General features: G+C 44.9%; 1 protein-coding gene across 2 annotated transcripts in view; it reads right to left on the bottom strand.

The window, feature by feature from the left end:
• The window catches only part of AMBRA1 (autophagy and beclin 1 regulator 1), a 193,082-nt gene that overhangs the window by 86,878 nt on the left and 86,510 nt on the right, over positions 1 to 19,694 (bottom strand). For both annotated transcript variants that reach the window (XM_024214879.3, XM_024214870.3), the window contains exons 10-11: positions 18,124 to 18,204; positions 17,355 to 17,455 (exon numbers count right to left, since the gene is read on the bottom strand). In XM_024214879.3, the coding sequence (XP_024070647.1) occupies positions 17,355 to 17,455; positions 18,124 to 18,204 (182 nt within the window). The remainder of the gene's footprint in view (positions 1 to 17,354; positions 17,456 to 18,123; positions 18,205 to 19,694) is intronic.

Here is a 19,694-nt window from a genome sequence, read left to right on the forward strand (position 1 = left end):
GTGGGCTCCCAATAGCTAATCTGTGCTGTGTGTCAATCAGGCTCCTCCCATTACCAGTTCTGTCCTTTGCAGTGCCTCCACTTTATCCTACTGCTGAGTCTCTTGCATCGTTTCAAAACCCTTCATTAAATGCTGCTAGAAGTCTGCTTTTTAACCTCCACATCTGTGTTTATCCTTTGCACAAAACTAAAGTGAAATATATGCCTGGCAGGCATTTCCTTTTGTAAAACTCCCTTTCTTTCCCTTTCTGACTTTTCAGAGCATGAAATGTGTCTACTAATCCTAATTGCTTCAGATGGTGAGCCTTGCAAAGGCAGGACAAAGAGGGCAGCCTTTCACCAGTTAGCGTAACCCTGCACAATGCCTGCACATCCTCCTCTGATTCTAACCAATCGCAGGCCTCCAGAGAGCTTCCCTGTCCTGCTTTGCTGTCATTGATGAGGAGGCAGAGCACAAACTTCCCCATGTTTATTCCTTAGTCAGCTGCATAAAGCTACATTGAAGAAGGAAAGTCACTCTTCCTGGAGTTGTTTCCTTTTCTCCCTGTATGTAGTCCAACAGATTAGTTCATGCAGTCCAGACAATCTGTTCTTGTAGTTAAGGATCACCCCGATGTGAGAATTCCTGTTGGCGTGACCAAGACATTGGTTGGCCAATGTCCTGGAATATAAGTGCCTTGTGCAAAAACAAAGATCTGAGATTTAGATTTTCTAAGGTGCATCTGTATGACTTAGAAACCCCACAGACACACAAGGCGCGTGAAGTAATATCTTTTATTGGATCAACTAGAAACACCTCAGAAACCCTTACCTTCCTCAGCAAGGAAAGGATCCTGCAGATTCTGCTGCTGCTGTTCCTAGGATACCAGCTGTTCCTGGGAACAGCTTCTGAACCCTCTTCCTCCAGTGTTACCTGTGGTTGGGGGCACGAAGTACTAGGTTCTTTACTAAACTGGCTTGGATATAAAGCGGGTATCTGCAGAGCTCTAGGGACAATGAGCGAGACCAGCAGGGCTCTGGCTAGCGACCAAGCCAGGAACTGCAGCGGCAAAAGCAGCAGCATGTCAGGATGCTGCTTGCAGGAGCCAACGCCCAGCCTGGGCAGCTCCTTGGGCGTGGCTGTGCTGCCCGGCCCATTGGGGCAGGCACCAGACTCACAAGCAGCTGTCCCTGGTGACACTAGTGTGTGCAAGCAGCTCACATGCTCCCGGACAGGAGTCACACATCGCTGCGTGGACACCACAGTTTTCTCCCACACTTGGAGCAGCCTCTCCAGAGTCCTGAAACCTTACCAAATGATGGCTCTCAGTCCCCAGATCAGAAGGTCCTTCACTTCCTGAGGCTGGTGCTACCTTGCAGAGACAGGAAGTGTCAGCCTAGCCATAGCACCTAGTAGGCCCCATCTAGTCCTCCCCCTACCCAGGAGGCCAATGGAGAAAAGAATGTAAGGATCAATACTACAAAGCTTTTTCTAGACTAGTTTTAGACCCATGTTCATTGTTTTGAAACAAAACTGTACCACTCTCTCTCTTGTCTGCCTGGAAAGAGAGTCAGACAAACTTACTTTCATACCAGAACACACATTCAAGACTGATTTAGAACATACCCCCTGGAGAAACCAGGTCTATAATAAAAATGCTGTTTCAGCCTAGCAATAATAGCAGCGCTGCCATCGCAACACAGAGTACTGGGCTAAACACACACAATGGTCGATTATATTTCACAGTTATAATACCCTGAACAGGACAGCTTTGCTCGGGAGATGTTTGCTGACACTAAATTTACACACATGTAAGGGAAGGTTAAGGCTAAGTCATGTGTCCTCAGGGGAAATGCAACTTCAGTAATAAGAATTTCAAGTCCGGACAATGTAAATGCACCTCATACTGTAAACTAACAGTGTCCTGGGGGAAATGAATAGCTGACAGATCGTGTTTATAGAATACATTTTCAGAGAGTACTGTGCTCATTAAGAGCACCTACCCAGTGCAATGGCTCACACGCAGTTGCTCTATCTGCAAGGAAAGCAGTCACTAAGCTTGTCTATGAAACACAAAGCTGGAAGGACAGCACACCGGAGGGAGCAATTTCTGAATCCTCCCCAAAGCTCTATAAAGAAAGGGAAAGAAGCCAGTGCAGCAGTTAGGTAGTGAGCAGGGTCAGTATTATAATATGTTTCCTGAGTGGGATGAAGGGAAATGGAGATTGTGAGACGAGCAGAATGGAGTATACTAGGGAAAAAGCTCGTGATAATGCAATTAATGGCCAGGGGGTAAAACTAGGGACAATGATAGGAAAGGCGGGAGATAACAGAGGCCGGAAGAGCATCCAGTGAAGAGTGGTTTGTTCAGACTGGATGAGAAGAAGAAGGTGAAAGGGAGTCAGGTTAAATAAACTACCCGGGCTCAAGGTAGCAGGACAAATTAAGATCTTCAAAAAGGAAGAAAGAGTGTAGCCAATTCCTCATTCAATTTGGTGAGGGTCAGAAAGAGGGCGGAGGGAGGTGGAGGACAGTTTGGAACAAGACACCAGTGCTCTCTGCAATAACCAGAGAGCAGGCGCTTTGAGACTGCAGCATGGAGGAAGGGAGTTTTAGTGCACAAAAGAGTCTTCCATATCTCAGTGAAGAGCAAACTCCAGAAAAGCTGCTGAGATGTGAACCCTAATTAGTGTGATCTGGGTATCAGAGTGAGCAGCACAGGACTTCGGGAGACTGATGTGGTTAAAAGACAATAGAAGGCTAGAGCTGTAGGTCCCAAAACTGACAGTCAGGTGAAGAACAGGGTAGCATTCAAGGGGTTAAATGTTTGGTGTCCAAGATCACAGGAGGATGCAGGAGTCCAGGAAGGAGTTACACTGGGCAGATAATATTGAAGTTATCTGCATGCAACAGGTGCCACAGCAAAACACAGCCCAGCCCAGCCGGGTCCAATACACTAAAAAGTACAAAAGCAACAATGAGAACAAGAGAGACAGGCACTTTTTTCTTTATTTCAAATTAGGATAAAAGTCAAAAACCCACAACTGACAAACAAAAGAAGTCAAACCTGAGCTTAGGATGCAGAAGAGCAGCTCAGCTAGTCAGCCTGCAGGCCCTGGGCTGAGAGAGGGCCAGATACTTCAAACAGGTTCAACTTCTTTTTAGGGTAGATTTGACCTTAATCTAACAGAATTAGTTCATAATATTTCAAAGGATACCAAGTAAAGTGACACAGCACCATCTGCCGCTACCCAGCAGGTACAATCAGCCAAATCTTCAATCAGGAGTAGACGGCAATTCAGAAATGGGACCATCACAGTTTGCTGACTCACAGCTGAATCCATTAAAGTATATGAGTGGGGTTTGGAGCTGGCTGAACTCCATGGTAGATAAGAGCCTCACAAGTAAATGGGAGACCACAGCAGCGCACCAGGATCCCATGCTGACAACAGCGAAGTCTAGAGTACCATGTCACAAGTACCAGTGCTAGTGTGGACCAATGGATAACAAGCACTGGCTCAAGTGAGCCTCATATTCCTGGAGTTGTGTGTGAACTCTCATCCTCTTAGGATGATTCTCCTACTAGGCCTCAGAGTTTGGGGGGCAGCAGAGCTAGTCCATATCTCACTACATATGAGAAATGTGAGACAGGCATCTCTGCGTATGCTCTCTGCTCAGGCAGCCAGCTGGAGGGGGTGTGGTGTTACCATACTTCCTGTGTTTAGAGAGACAATCAATGCACCCAAAGACTAGAAATCAGTGTGTGCATGCACAAGCGGGGCAGGGGGGACTGAAATATGACTCAACTGATGGTTGGAAAGAGAATGGTCATTTGCTAGCTATGAAGCAGCACCATTGTCATCATAACTAGAACTGAAAATATCAACACAGCCTCCTTTACAGAGGATTCTTCTGCTACTGTTCTGAGCTGTCCTACTGTTATGGCTATTAGCTCCTGAATTATTCTCTGCAGTACTCCCTGCTGGAAAAGGCTGGGACTGCAGTAGTCGATAGCTAACTGGCTGTGGGGAGCTATCATTTTAGAAAACATATGCACACTGAGCATACTATGCAGCAGCATACTGATATTTCCAGTTCCAATTAGCCATTTAACTAGCAAAGTTTGCACTCTAATATCCTGCTCTCACCTTCCACTGTCTCTGGGTCATTATAAATATACATGTGGAGAGACCTACTGTCTTGGGATTTTCATTAACTGCAGGGGCTGTTTCATTTGTTCTGCTTTAGTAAAAAAAAAAAAAATTAAATGGGTCTGCATACTGGAAGGCTGAGGACCCACTGCCCAACTTCAGCTACAGATGAAAGCTCTAAGCTCTTCTCTCCTTCATCAGCTAAGACAAAGATCAATCTGAAGTACTGTCACTGCCATCATATTATAATACTGACAGCAATATAATAGCAATAGCTGAATCAGTAGCAGCTTTGTCCCTCTACCCATCTGCTCTCATTTTGGAACACATTGCCCCCACTTCCTCCTCCAGTGATGATGGCCTTGACTGCCCATTTGTCTGCTTTACCCACAATCATCTTCTCAACTTCTCCCATATTGTCCTTGGTGCACAGAATTCCACACTTGAACCCACTCCCTCAGATCTCTCCTTAACACAAATACCTGCCATGTCTTCAAGAAAAAAGGGGTTGAGAGGAAGTCTGGTGCAGCTGAAATAATATCACTATATGTAATTTTAGATGCAACAAAATGTATTTGAATTCCTTTCCCGCACCTAGCTCATCTTAGGGCTCATCTACACAGGGAATTCAAGGGGAAGTTAGTGCAAAACAGTTAGGGTGTGAATTTAAAGCATGATAGCTGTTCTGCACTAACCGTCTGTGTGGACACTCTTATTCCTTGCTAAGCATGCCTTTGATATGATTTAAATTAATCTTCTTTGGAAGTGGATTAACCTAAACTGCACAAAGGCACGTTTAGTTACAAGTATGTCCCCATGGGGAATTAGGCTATGTCAACATGATAGTTTATGGCAGCATAACTTATGTCGCTCAGGGTGTGAATAAATCACCCTTCGAGCAATGTAAGTTACACCCCCAAAAGCAGGTGTGGACAGCTGCTATGTCAGTGGGAGAACTTCTCCTGCTGACATAATTTCTGCTCATGGGGGTGGGAGTATTTAAGCTGACGGGAAAGCTCTCTCCCGTTGGCTTAGAGAGTTTACAGCGGCACAGCTGCATAAGTACAGCTGCGCCACTGTAAACTCTCTAGTGTAGCCATATCCTAAGTGTATAACAGCTATTCAGCAACAGCTATTCTAGGCTTTTTTCCTAGCCCTAAGATTGTAAACTCCTTGAGAGAATGTGGTGTTCACACAGTGTCCAGCACAAAGGAATCCAGAACCTCACTAGGGCCTCTATGCCATGGCAATACAGATGATGCACAGGGTCCTCATTTAGATGGAACATTAAGTTTCCCTCTTAGTGCTAGATACTCATTATCTGCAACAGTTTTAATACAGAAGCTTCCCTTTGCCTTTGTTTGTGTTTTGGAAGGAGGTCTGTAGCCTGATTTACTCCCCCGGCTCTGCCCTTGCCAAGACCTTTTTCCAAACAACTCCAGCCTCTGAACATAAAGGGTGATCTTACTAGTGACGTACTCTAGGACTTGTCTGCAGGGCCGCCCGGGGGGGGAGGGGGGAAAAGAAGGGAAGTGGGGCAATTTGCCGCAGGCCCCGCAGGGGCCCCCACAAGAATACAGTATTCTATAGTATTGCAACTTTTTTTTATGGAAGGGGCCCCTGAAATTGCTTTGCCCCAGGCCCCCTGAATCCTCTGGGCGGCCCTTCTTGTCTGCAGCATTGTAGCTGTGTTGGTCTCAGGATGTTAAAGATATAAGGTGGGTGAGGTAATACCTTTTATTAGACCAACTTCTGTTGGTGAGAGAGACAAGCTTTCGAGCTTACACAGAGCTCTTCTACAAGTATGGGAAATATATTAAGCATCAGATATAAATGCAAGGTGGAACAGATTGTTTAGCACAGTGACTCTCAACCTTTCCAGGCTACTGTGCCCCTTTCAGGAGTGTGATTTGTCTTGCGTACCTCAAGTTTCACCTCACTTAAAAACTGCTTGCTTACAAAATCAGACATAAAATACAAAAGTATCATAGCACACTATTACTGAAAAATTGCTTACTTTCTTATTTTTACCATATAATTATAAAATAATCAATTGGAATATAAATATTGTACTTACAATTCAGTGTACAGTATATAGAGCAGTATAAACAAGTCATCATATGAAATTTTAGTTTGTACTGACTTCACTAGTGCTTTTTATGTAGCCCGTTGTAAAACTAGGCAAATATCTAGATGAGTTGATGTAGCCCCTGGAAGACTTCTATATACCCCCAGGGGTACCTGTACCCCTGGTTGAGAACCACTGGTTTAGCATAAAGCAGTTAATACGTATTTCAAGGGACCATCAAGATGAAGTGGCCTATTAAATACCTCTCAAGTTATAAGGTGGAAAAGAAAACAAAAAGCTGGTGTGTGTGTGTGGGGATGTTAAGTGGGTTACAGATTGTTGAAATAAGCCATAAATCTAGTGTTTCTATTCAGTCTATGATTTTTAATATCTAGCAAAGTTATGAATTTAAGCTCCCAGGGAATTTAATGGATGTGTGGTAGAAATCTATGAGGGAGTTTAAGTCATCTGTCCAAAGGATGAAAATATCTCAGGCATATCATTGGTTCCATGGTGCATATTTTCATCCTCTTGACAGACAACCTAAACTCCCTCATAGATTTCCACCACAACTTCAACAACCACTACTCATCCATTAAATGCTCTAGAACTCTCCCACACTAGCATCAACTCCCTGGACACCACGATCAGCTTCAACAATGGAACCCTGCAGACAACTATATACAAAAAACCCACAGATCACCACACCTTGTCTCACTCAACAACAGTCCAATAAAATATATTACACCTCACTCACCTTGACACTCCATGACATTAATCTATTTATCTTAACAAAGAGAAGGTTAAATGGTGATTTAATCACAGTCTATAAATACCTACCTAGGTAAACACAATTTTGACAATGGGCTCTTTAATCTACAATACTATAACAAGATTCTATGTCTGAAAGTTGAATCTAGATAAATTCAGACTGGAAATAAGGGGCAAATTTTTAACAGTGAGGTTAATTAACCATTGCAACAATTTACCAAGGATTGTGGTGGATTCTCCATCACTGGACATTTTAAAATCAAAGTTGGATGTTCTATAAAAGATATCCTCTAATTCAAACAGGAATCAATTCAGGGAAGTCCTCTGGCCTGTGTTATACTGCAGGCCAAACGAGATGATCACAATGGTCCCTTCTGGTTTTATAATCTATGAGTAAGAATGGTTCCCTTCCAGATTAGGGTACAGTAACAAACAGTTTCTGGGGTTAGTTGAATGGGAAAGATGCAGGCAAGTAGCGATCAATATTTACAGCACCCCTTAGCTTACATTCATCATCCTGATGCTCAGAACCATACTTCCCTTGATGCTCAGTTTATTGTCTTGGTGGCTTAGAAATGCAAGAGCTGATGCCTAATGACATCCCCATCAATTACATTCCTTTTTGCTCACCTAATTCCTCTAACATTTAAAACAAACTCCAGGACTGCAGTCAGAAAGATGTGGTGTTCTATACAGCCAAATTTACACAAGAAAGGAAGTCTATAATCAACACTCAGAACCCTGATTACAGCACCCAATGTGGCCACTGTGTAGCAGTAGAGATTTGGTGGTGTCCTGCATTCTGATGCCCCAGGCTGGATGGAAAGATCTGGGGCTGGCCCGGGCTGGACCCTCAGTCCTTTTGTAAATCTGGTTCAGAGATTCTTAAATTAATATTTGAATATACATTTTTACTATTCTCTCCTGGCGGCACATCTGTAGCACATTGCCACAAGCCCTAAAGCCGACTGTCAGAATTCACAGCCTCTTTGCATACTACCTTCTGGGGGTTCCACTCTGCCCCTTCTCCTATGAAGTCTGAAGACTGTGGGTGATGTCTTATTTTTAAAAGACCCAGCAAGTTATGAGAAAGTACATTTATGGCTGACTAAGTGAGCTTTACCACCCACGGAAAGAGACACACGGCCCCAGGGGGCCCTCACCACCCACAGAGAGACGAGCACTGCTGCAAAACGTTACCCCTTCTAGCATACTGATATCTAAGAATACATCACTTTAACAATGCACAGAGAAAGAGCAAGCAATAAGCCAGAGCCCTTCACATATGTGAACATTTTCATCTCTCCAAGGCTCACCTCTTGCCAGTCTGAATCTCAGGCCAGCACCAAGTCAGGGTGTGCTTCTGTGAAACTCCACATTTGTGCATACACAGCTCCCTGATCACCGTTCCCTGGGGAATCAAGCCAGCCTGAAGGTTGCGACATGGTGAAGAAAGCCACTTGGGCCTCTCCTGTGATGAGCTCACCTTGCAAGTTTGCTTCACTCTGTGACAATGTTCCCCAAATGTTTCATTATGGTATCCCTCTCCCTTTAACTGCCTTCTGCTTGAGTACAATGGCAGGTCAGGTGGTCAAGATGCTTCTGGGAGACTACACCTGAAGAGAGCCTTAGGGATGTTCAGAGCTTCAATCCCAACCCTATTCTGAGCAATTGTGTGTTACACAGGCAGATTGAAGGAGCACAGGACACAGCCTTCAAATCACTGGGAGATGCTGGTACCAACAGCAAAAGAATCCAGGGGTCCTGAAACCAGGATGCAGCAAGACTCCTCATGTTAGTGAAGCTGGAGTAGCTTCTTGGAATACTGTTTCCAGAGCAACCAAGCCAGCATCTTATGCTCACTTTCATCACTACAGCAGAAGTGAAAAATAATTGAGTTAATTATCAAAGCAGCACCAGCCAGAGCACTACCACTAATTGTCCATTTATCAGGGGCTTATAAATAGCCAATTGGAGAGGCATTGGGCTGAAATGTGCCACTTAGGCACATTCACCTGCCCTAATATGCCTGAGTACAGCATAAGGTAAGTGAACACGTAATGGGAAAACTGTGAAGCACTTTGAGATCTACTGAGTTATACCAGAGTTAGAAATAAGAAGGCAGCATGTCTAACAGGTATGGTCCAGTATATATGATTTGGATACAGGAGACCTGTGTTCTAGTTCTATCGCTGACATGCTGAGAGACCTTGGCCAAGTCCCTTCCCCTCTCCAAGCCTCAGTTTCTCTATTGGTATCATGGAGATGACAACACTTACCCACCTTTGTAGAGTACTTTAAGATTTACAGATAAAAACACTAAATAGTTACAGGCAAAGGAGTGGAAGCTTGAAGGGTCCAACACAATGGTAACCTCCTGACTCACTTTATGGCCTTGGGCAAATGATCCAGAATTGCCTCTGTGATCCAGGTTGTAAAATGGGATATGGTACAGTGTCTGGGGTATGGTAATTGAATAGATATTGAGCCTTTCACCTTGGCCACTGATTCTAATCAAGCACAGGCTGAAAGTGAACATAAGTCATTACTAAGGTTAAGACTTTGTCATGATTATTTTTAGTAAAAGTCCCAGACAGGTCACGGGCAATAAACAAAAATTCACGGAAGCACATGACCTGTCTGGGACTTTTGCTAAAAATAATGGGCGGGGGTGTGCGTGAGCTGACAGGGGGAATGACTGAAGCCTGACACGGGAGGAGATGAGAGCCCAAGCCATGCCGCGGGGAGCGGGTGGGGTGTTTGCCCAGCACCTGCCATGGCCACATCTGACAGCGCCAGGGCCGCCCATGGCAGCTGAGAGTTCCAGGGTGCCCTGCCACCCGCGGCCGATGGCTTGGAGCTCTGGAGCTTGGTCCTCCGGCTTGGAGCTCTGGGTGCCTCCACCACAGCTGCACGCTGCCCCAATGCAACCCTGGTGGCTCAGAACTCTGGGGCTGGTGGCTTAGAGTGCCGGGGGGGTCCCCAGCTGCCTGCAGGGCCAGTGGCTTGGAACTCTGGGGTCCCCCTGCTGCAGCTGACAGCTCCAGGGTCCCTGCTGCAGGGCCAGTGGCTGGGAGCTCAGGGACGAGAGGATGAGAGCTGCGGGGTTCCCCCCCCGGCTGGTTGGAGAATGAAAAAAGCTTGTACTACCACGGCTTGCTCTTGGGATAAGCAGAGCTGTTCAGTGACTGGGTTGTAAATGTAGCACGCTTCACCAGCACTAAATTCACTCAAATATTTAAAATGTTTGTATCTCACAACTCAACAGGAAGCCACACTGGGAGACCAAGCTCTCCACTAAAACCAGGGTTCAGAGTCCAGGGATACAGACTAACCCTGCCAGCAGGGTCTCACAAACTCTAACATAAGCTGTTTGTTTTCATCCAAAGGAAATTGTTAAATTCATTGAGCTGCACACATGACAGGGCAGATGCTCATTAAGATAAAAGACAAGGTTTATGTGGGTTCTGTGCTTTCAGCCAGTGGACTCCACATGTAGGTCCTTTGTTGAGTAACAGTACTATCAATAAGCTGGTGTTACCTTTCAGGATTTTAAGAGTGTGGGAAGCTGAGAAAACACACGTGATCCCGTGCTATTTGGCAAACATTGATTTCTTTTCTCCAGGAGTTTCCACAGAACTGAAACTCAAGTGTTTTTCTGTTCCGTTCCTCTGTCAATATCGCGCTGCCCAGCTCAAAGAACAGAACACTCAGGTAATTGCCGTAAAGCTGGTACAGGGAGTTCACACAGGCAAACATGGGGCTTTAAGTGTTTGGTGACGGGGTTAGATTTTCTAGGTATTTCCTAATTTTTAAATGGATATTTGAATCTACAATTGCTTCCCACCAATTCAGTTTCTCCCCCACCTTACTTGACAGTGCGCTGTTCAAGTTCTGACTCAGAGCGAGGAAGGCTCTGCAAAGAAAGCTGCTGGTCAGAAATGTTCAGACCGGGGTGGGGGGGTAGGGGGGTGGGAGAGCAAGTAGGCAATATAACACTAACACTGCGAGCTCCAGGAAGGTGTGCTAAACATCCTCGATTGGGGCACGACAGACCATATTAGGTCATTGCACTAGTTCCCTGGCTGCTCTCTTTGATAGAGACAACATTTTTCCTCATCCCATAAAGCAGCTCCTCACCTGAGGAACATGAACATTTTAGGATGAATGCCTGCTGGCTAGGGCAGAGGGAAGATTGCCCAGAGTATTAGTATTGTGAGAAGACTAACATCCTTGTGCCACATACCACACTACAAATGGGTTGAGGGGAGTCTATGAAAATAGAAGCCAACTGTTCTCATTTCAAGATATCTTCCTAGCTGGACTGCTCCCATGTGCCACAGGATTCACTTTACAGGCTTTTCCTCAGAGGCACAGTTCCCACCATAAGCTCAGAGTTCATGCTGATTCTCCTATGCATATTGGTTGGATAGGGAAGAACTAGAGTCCAAAGGGCCAGTGAGATCCCTCACCGTCCTGCTAAGAGTTTTAAAAGAGCTGACCGAGGAGCTCTTTGGACCATTAATTAGGCTTTTCAATAAATCTTAGAACATTGGGAAGTTCCAGTGAACTGGAAGAAAGCTAATGTTGTGCAAATATTTAAAAAGGGTAAACAGGACAACCCAGGTAATCAACCTGACATCTATGCTGAGCAAAATATTGGAGCAGCTGATACAGGACTCCATCAATAAAGAATTAAAAGAGGATATAATTAAGGCTATCAAATAAATGTTTATAGAAGATAGATTTTGTCAAACTAATAACATTTTTTAATGAGATTACAAGTTTAGTTGATAAAGGTAATAGTGTTTATGTAATAATATTCTTAGGGCAAGCTTACAGGGTGCAGTAATGTGCTCTACAGGAGTATGATTTTGAAAGTGCATGAATGTGTTGCTTATTAATTGGCCCTGGTAGACCCTGCTGGTGCACATTAAAAGCTCTCTAGTGCGCTTTAACAAAATGCTGCTTCAAACAGCACTATGTTAGAGTGCACTAGGGAACATTTAGTCCGCACCAGCAGGACCAGTGCTGGTCTACATGGGCCAATTAATGCACAACACAATAGTGCACTTTGGAAATCACCGCTCCCCCGTAGTGTACATTACCCCACCCTGTAGACGTGCCGTTAGGTTTCTGGAAGGCGTTTCACTTGGTAATGCACGACATTTTAAGAAACTAGAATAATACGAAACAACATGGCACACATTAAATTGATTATAAACTGGCTGATAGCTCTCAAAACATAAGTTGTGAACTAGGAATCATCATCAAATGGGTGTATTTCTAGTGGGGCCTGCTGGGAACGATTCTTGGTCCTACTCTATTTAACATTTTTATCAGTGACCTGGAAAAAAGAAAAAATCACCACGGAAAGTCTGCAGATTACACAAAGATTAGGGGAATGGGAAATAATGAGGAGGACAGGTCATTGATACAGAGAAATCTTCATCGTCCGATAAACTGGGCTCAAACTCATGTGCGTTTTAATGTGGCCAAATGTAAAGTCATATATCTAGGAACAAAGAATGCAGGCCGTACTTACAGAATAGGGACTCTATCCTGGAAAGCCAGGACTCTGAAAAAGACTTGGGTGTGGTGGTGGATAATCAGCTGAACATGAATTCCTAGTTCAAAGCTGTGGCCAAAAAAGATAATGGGATCCTTGACTGCATAAACAGGGGTCTATATCAAGCAAGAATACGTAGGTGGTATTACCACTGGTGTGACCACTACTGGAATGCTGAGTCCAGTTCTGGTGTCCACAATTCAAAAAAGATGTTGATAACTTGGAGAGGGTTCAGAGAAGAGCCATGAGAATGACTGGAAAACATGCCTTACAGAAAAAGACTCAAAGAGCTCACTCTTCAGCTTAACCTTCTCTTTGTTAAAGCGTGACTTAAATCACAGTCTGTAGGTATCTACATGGGGAACAGAAATGTGATAATACAGAGTTCCTCAATGGAGCAAATACAGGTATAACAAGATCCTATGGCTGGAAGCTGAAGCTAGACAAATTCAGACTAGAAATAAGGTGCAACTTTTTAACAGTGAAGGTAATTTACCATTTGAACAATTTACCAAGTGTTATGGTGGATTCCCCATCACAGAAATGTTTAAATCATGACACCGTATTTTTCTAAGAGACACACTCTAGTTCAAAGAGGAATGAATACAGAGAAGTCCTATGGCTTATGTAATGCAGGAGGTCAGACTAGATAACGATGGTCCCTTCTGGCCTTATAATCTAGGAGAATTTTTTTCCAGATTGCTGCAAAGCCAAGCTGGTTCAGCACGGCTATTCCAAAGGTGTTCAGTGACCAATTGGCATGTCTCATTCAGAAGGCGTTTCCCTTCTAAAGTGGTTGGCAATAGAGAAAGCAAAAGAACTACACAGGCCTTTCCTGCTCAGAGGATCGGAGGCAAGTCTGTGGGAGATGGGCATTCCTGGAAGAGCCATAAGTTTTCCATGCATGGGGTGTAAACATCTGAAGGATTTAGAGATTAATAAATTCATCTCCCACTTCCCTTTCATCTCTAAACTCATTCAATTTGCAGACAGGAGCTCATCTACTCCAACTCCATCCTAGACCCTCTCCTATCTGGCTTCCTCCCATTGCACCCCATTGAAACCACTCCCATCGAAGGCTAACGACCTCTTTCTAGACAAATCTAAGAACCCGTACTCCACCCTCACCTTTATTGACCATCAGCTGCCTTCAACACAGATGACTGTGTTCTTCTTGGAATCTTGTCCTCCCTTGACTTCCATGACTCTTCCCTCTCCTGGTTCTCCCTCCTACTTCTATATTACTCCTTCAACATGTCCTCCATAGGTTCCTCCTCATTCCCTCTTCAACCTTCTGTGGGGGCTCCACAGGGGACCAATGATACAGTCTTTCCTTTCTCCGGCTACAACTTATCTCTGAGTTATCTCATCCACAAACAAATTAAACTACCATTTCTATGCTGATGATTCACAGCTCTACCTCTCTACTGCAAACTAGTTTCTTTCGGTCCAAACTAAAATCTGACATTTTGTGGATGTCTAGCCATCAGCTCAAGTGAAACGTGGCTAAAATTGTTCTTCCCCTCCACGCCCACCCCACTACCTCCTTTCTCAACCACGGTGACACCACCACCATCCTGCCTGTTAACTCAGGCCCGTAACATGGGTGTTACCTTCTACTTGGACCTCACTGTAGGTTCTCATACCCAGGCTGTGTCTAAATCTTATTGATTCTTTCTGCATAAGACCTCTAAGATTTAGCCTTTTCTGTCTAACCACAAAGCTAATTCTCCTGTACAAGCATCATCTCACATTTCAATTACTGCAACATTCTTTTCTTTGGCCAAATGCAGTCTTACCCCACTCATATCCATTCAGACTGCTGCTGCAAAGATCATTCTCTTACCCCATCACTTTGACCATGTTACCCCTTTCTGAATCCCTCCACTGGATCTTCCTTTTCTATCACATCAAACATAAGTTGCTTGTCTTCACTTTCAAGGCCCTTCATAGTCAATCCCCACCTTAGTTATCTCTCACTCGCTACTGAAATGTAGACTCCTGCCTCTGATCAGCCTCTGAAGCCCTCCTCCAACCCCCCACTTTTCTTACATTTTTCAAACAAGCACATTTGTGCTTTCTCTCATGCTGCCCCTCATGTGGGAGAAGCTCCCCATAAACATCCACAGAGCTACCACATTATCCGCCTTAAAACTCTTCTCTGCTGTAACACCTACAAAAAACTTAACAACGGTTAGACAGCTGGTGCATTGAGACCACAGCCTATCATGCTGACCAATACGGTCTGACTGTTTCCTTGATTTTCTGGTCTATCTGTCCATAGCCATCTGTGGCCTCTTGTCTTGCCTCTTAGATGGTAAAAACTAGTTGGGCATGTCTACACAGCAATTCAATACTTGCAGCTGGCCAGGGTCAGCTGACTTAGGCTCACAGGGCTCAGGCTGCAGGGTTGTAAAATTGCGGTGTAGACATTTGTGCTCAGGCTGGAGTCCAAGTTCTGGGACCCCGTGAGTGGGAACGGTCTTTTGTTCTAGTGTAGACATACCTTTTGGGGCAGACAAGTCTTCTGTTCTTTGTACAGCGCCCAGCACAATGGGGTTCTGGTCTTTGACTAGGCCTCCTAGATGCTACAATAATACAAACAACAAATAGGCAGGGTCTTGGGTATTAACTGGTCAGGAAATTTGCACAGAAGCTACCCCATCTTGGAACAGTGTTAAAGAATATAGGTTTCAGGGTTTTCACAAAAAAGTATGCTCCAAGCCTTCCATACTTGATACAACTATAAACCAATGCAGCGTGGCCTTCCCAAGTCAGCAGGCATCCTGAAACAATAGCTCTGAGCAGTGTGAACTGGTCTTTTATCTCAAGATATTAAAATTCAGAGCTAATACTCCATTGTGTTAACACTCAGCTATTTCATTGCTAATCATTTTAGCAAAAATAATGAGTGAATGTGCTTATTCCACAATTCCAAGCTCCCTCCAGTTCCAAAAGCCCCCTGGGCCTGCAGCTAAGTTTCGACCTCCGCCAATTTCTATAATGCAGTTACTTGTTAACACTTAAATCTGTGGTATGTCAAAAACTGAAAATGAGGAGGGAGTAAAATAAACTGAATTCAATATTAAAACAAACACCACAAGGAGCCGCTGCACTGATGGGATGTAGCATTTCAATAAAAATCATTCAATAAAAACTCCACTGTGGAAGTTACTTGGACTTGCAGCACAATTTCCAGTCTGATGCACTGGAATGCTGCAGAAAGGAGCCTTGCCATAGAATTTAGGTTCATCTTGCCATGGAATAGTCTGGGATGGACCTTGGTCATTGGGAGATTTAGTGGAGGAGCTGTAAACACCTTGCTTGCTTCGCTTAATGAAGTCTCGGTGATAGGGTGCTGCAGCTTTTACATATGAATTGTGGGGGTTAAGTTTTCTGCACTGAGAGAGGCTTGGGCTCTTGCACTGGATTACTGTCCATCAGAACAGCATGAAGGAAGAGGAAGCAGAATAAATAAAAGGAGTCATTGAAAGCCAGGAGCAAACTGACTGCTTCTCTTAAAGCTAAATGCCAGGAAAAGATAGACTGCTCCTCAGCTGCTGGGAAAGAGGTGCTGTGCAGGGAGGGCTGAAGGCAGATGAATCCAACAAAGCCCCACTACAGAAGAGTTCTGCAGTGTTGCCTGGCAGCAAGTAATTATCTGCCAGTGAGCTGTTTCCAGAAGCCGACAGCCAAATTCCACACAAGCAACAGTCATGAGGAAAGTATGTGCGTCAGCTAAATGCTACAAGCTGGCTCCCCTGCTCATCAGGTAGTGGGATGGAGGTGCTCCACAGCCTGGGCTTTCGCTACTCTTGCAATTGTTGCGACAGGATGACTAGGAGGCAAGTATTGTCTTGGCTGAGTGTCCAAGTGAGATACAAAGATCCAGTTCTGGATTTTACAGATGACAATGAGGTTTTAAAAGGCTACACTGGCACATTATACTACATAGCCACGCAAAATACAGGGGCTCTCCCCACGCAGGTAGCCTCTGCCTGAACACGCCACAATGAGAGAGAAAGACTAGATGGGAGACCACGCTCCTTCCAGGGGGGGTTTTATGCCTTTCCCGCATGTGCCCCATTGCCAATAGTAGCGGCAGCCAATGGATCTCCATCTGGCAGGTACATAGATACCCGCCTTCCCCTTATCCAAAAAAAGCCTCTCCACTGCTGGTACTGATCACAGAGCAGCTCAAATGCCACCAAGAAGCACCCTCAAGAATTATACCATCTATCATATAAAACTGTTTCATTCACAAGCTGCCAAAGCCCCACTCCTCTTCCCCTCCACCCCCGCCTGCCCTTTAAGGCTCCCGAATGCCTGTATGCTGTATGTGGTGGCAGCCGAGGTTTTAACACGCACTTATTAGGATCCTAATTGAATCCCGCGCTCCCTTGTGAGTGGCTTGCCAGCCGGAACATGAACAAGGCACCCTATAATTCAATTAGAAGGACCTGCAGCAAGCTGATCATTAGGCTGTCAGTTTGCTTTAAAAAAAAAAATTCAGATTGGGGAGGGAATTAAACATCAGGAGAATTATTAAATTCCCCCCTGCCTTAGGGGAACCTCAGCACAGAGCCTAATATGCACTCAAAGTATGGTATCTGCAACTTCTAGGTACTTGTATGAACCCCGTCACTATAGTATCTAGTTCCACATCCTCTGCTGGTTCAGGAGGTTTATATACCAATACCAGAATGGACACAGACTTCTCATAGGTTCTTTTTCCAGGCTGACCTGCTATGCGCAGACTGTGGAGAGAATCCCACCTAGCACAGGTCACTGTATTCCAGAAGAGGTATTTTTTTACCTGCCAAGACCCGGTTAACAGAGGAGTGGGTGGCCAACCCTGGCTGTCCGCGTTCATGGAAAATCCCAGCATAAGGTAAGTACTCTGGCAGCAAGAAACGCCTAAAGAAAGAGAGAGTGCACACTGTGAGAAACACCCCACACACTGAGAAAAAACCTCCAATGTGTTGCCAGGAAACTGAGGCTCTAGTCCAGGAATCCCATCTAATTTGGGCGAGCAGTACTGGGCTCTGGGACCCTAACAGGGGGGAAAGGGAGGTCAAAGAGGAGCCCAGTCATCTGAGTGCTCCATCCAGCAGAAAAATGGCATGTCATGGCTCAGGAGCACAAACCCTTCCCTGCACCACCACATGCTCCAACCAGCCAAGATGGAATTGAAGACCTGCTGAGCTATACCAGCAATCTAATCCCCATCTCCTCTCTTCCCTACACCTTCATCTTTGACCCAGTATGCTTCACTGAGAATCCCCATCAGATTTTCTCCTCCCTTCCATTTGGGCTCCACACTACAGCCATCGATTTCCAGTTAAGAAAGCTCAGGACAGGGCTCTGGGAAATGTGGCTATGAAAGCTAATCACACTAATCTCACCCTCTCTTTTCCAAGAGGAGGGCCAGACATCCACAGGAGTCCCAGACACAGATAACCTAGTTCACATCAGATCCGTGCAAGCAAATGAATCTGAGCCTCTGACATGACAACAGAGAGCTCTGTTGTAAGTGGCAATGCCAAGCTTCTATCCCATTCTCCAGATGGGTGTACAGGTCTCACCTGGGGACGAAGCGCCCAAGCGACGGTGCAGACATACGGGCGTTCCGGGGAGCTCGGTGCCTTGATCTGTCTCCATTGTCCCTTCAGTAAAACAAAAAAAATTGCATATTAAAATATACACATAAGAAGACAAGGCCCCAGGAAAGAAGCACCTGCAATCTTAATTTACCACATTGTGTAATGCCAGAGAGCTCCAGGGTACCATCAGCTCAAGCTACCTGCCTTCAACATTCTGTATTCCCAAAGCAACCTTCACCAACAATCTCAAAGTGATTCACACACACCAAGCCTCTTGTGTCCCATAGTTCATCTCCTGAGGTGCTAGTACAGGACTGTTCCCTGCAGTCTATTCTTCATTGTTTTGTCATGGACAGTTTTAAATTATTCCATATCCCACAGTGAGTTTTCCAGATGAGACAGATAAAAGAAACAGTCCCAACTAGGAATTCACCCCCCTCAAAACAACTCATTTCTATCTGCAGCACAAAAGGAGGGCTTCAGGTGTTCCTTGAAGAATGGACAAACGATCCCCCTTTTCCTCACAAGTCTTAAGCCACACAGCTTAATGTATTAGACTAATATGACAAGGAAGATAGTGAAGAGTCACAAAAGGACCTGGACTCTATCTCTGACCCCAAAGTCTGCTCTGAAATGAACTACTGGGATGGTTCTATTCCCAATTCTGAGGTTGACCTGTTGCATGACCATGGTTAAGTCTGTTCTCTGCCCTGGATCCCAGATCCTTATCTGTAAATGGGGATAATACTTGGCTACCTCCCAGTGAGTTGTGAAGAGAAGCTGATGTGTGCAGAGCACTTTGGAGGCAAGAAGCTTCAAGGGCTACACATCCTCATTCCTAGAGTCTTTGGAATATTAAGTCTTTTTCTGATGCAACAAACCTGGTAGCAATAAATTCCTAACCCACTCCAGCAAGCTGTGCGTGTAATTTCTTTTTAACAGTAAGCAAGGAAATGTGGGCTGAGAAGAAGGGTCCATTACGTGGCTGTTTCCCACTCATTTGAAGAGCCAGGAACAGAAGAGCAGAGGTTGCACTCCACAGCTCATTAGCATCTTAAACTTTACTTCATCAAAATCAAATCTAAAACAAAGCCCAGAAAAGGAAATCCATCCATTTCTCTCCCCATCTGCTTGAACAGTCTGCAGTTGTAGTGCTTGGCCACATAGCTAGATCTCAGCTCATAGTTTATATGTGACCAGCAGGGCTCCTGCCATCTGCAAAGGAAAACAAGTTGCTGTTCTTGTTTCCCATTGACTAAGAGGCCTCCAGGCCATTAAGAAGCAGATCAATAGCAGAAAGAACGCTGTGGAGTTTCTCCATCAAAGATGATATATGTCAACACTCAACTTCATTCTCTTGCCAAAGAGAAAAAAAACAGCTATTCCCCCACCACCACCACCTGCACCACTCTCCAGTCTTGTCTCACTGTGCAGGGAGGGAGAGAAGAAGAAGCTGTTGAGGAACAGGGAGTAATATGCACAAAGACCATTGCATACAGCTAAAGCTATTAAAAAGCCAAGACAAATCTGCTTTTTTAAACTCTTAAAGCCTC

The sequence above is a fragment of the Terrapene carolina genome, unplaced genomic scaffold, assembly GCF_002925995.2.
Source record: "Terrapene carolina triunguis isolate 2854851 unplaced genomic scaffold, T_m_triunguis-2.0 Scaffold96, whole genome shotgun sequence".
Classification (NCBI taxonomy): domain Eukaryota; kingdom Metazoa; phylum Chordata; order Testudines; family Emydidae; genus Terrapene; species Terrapene triunguis.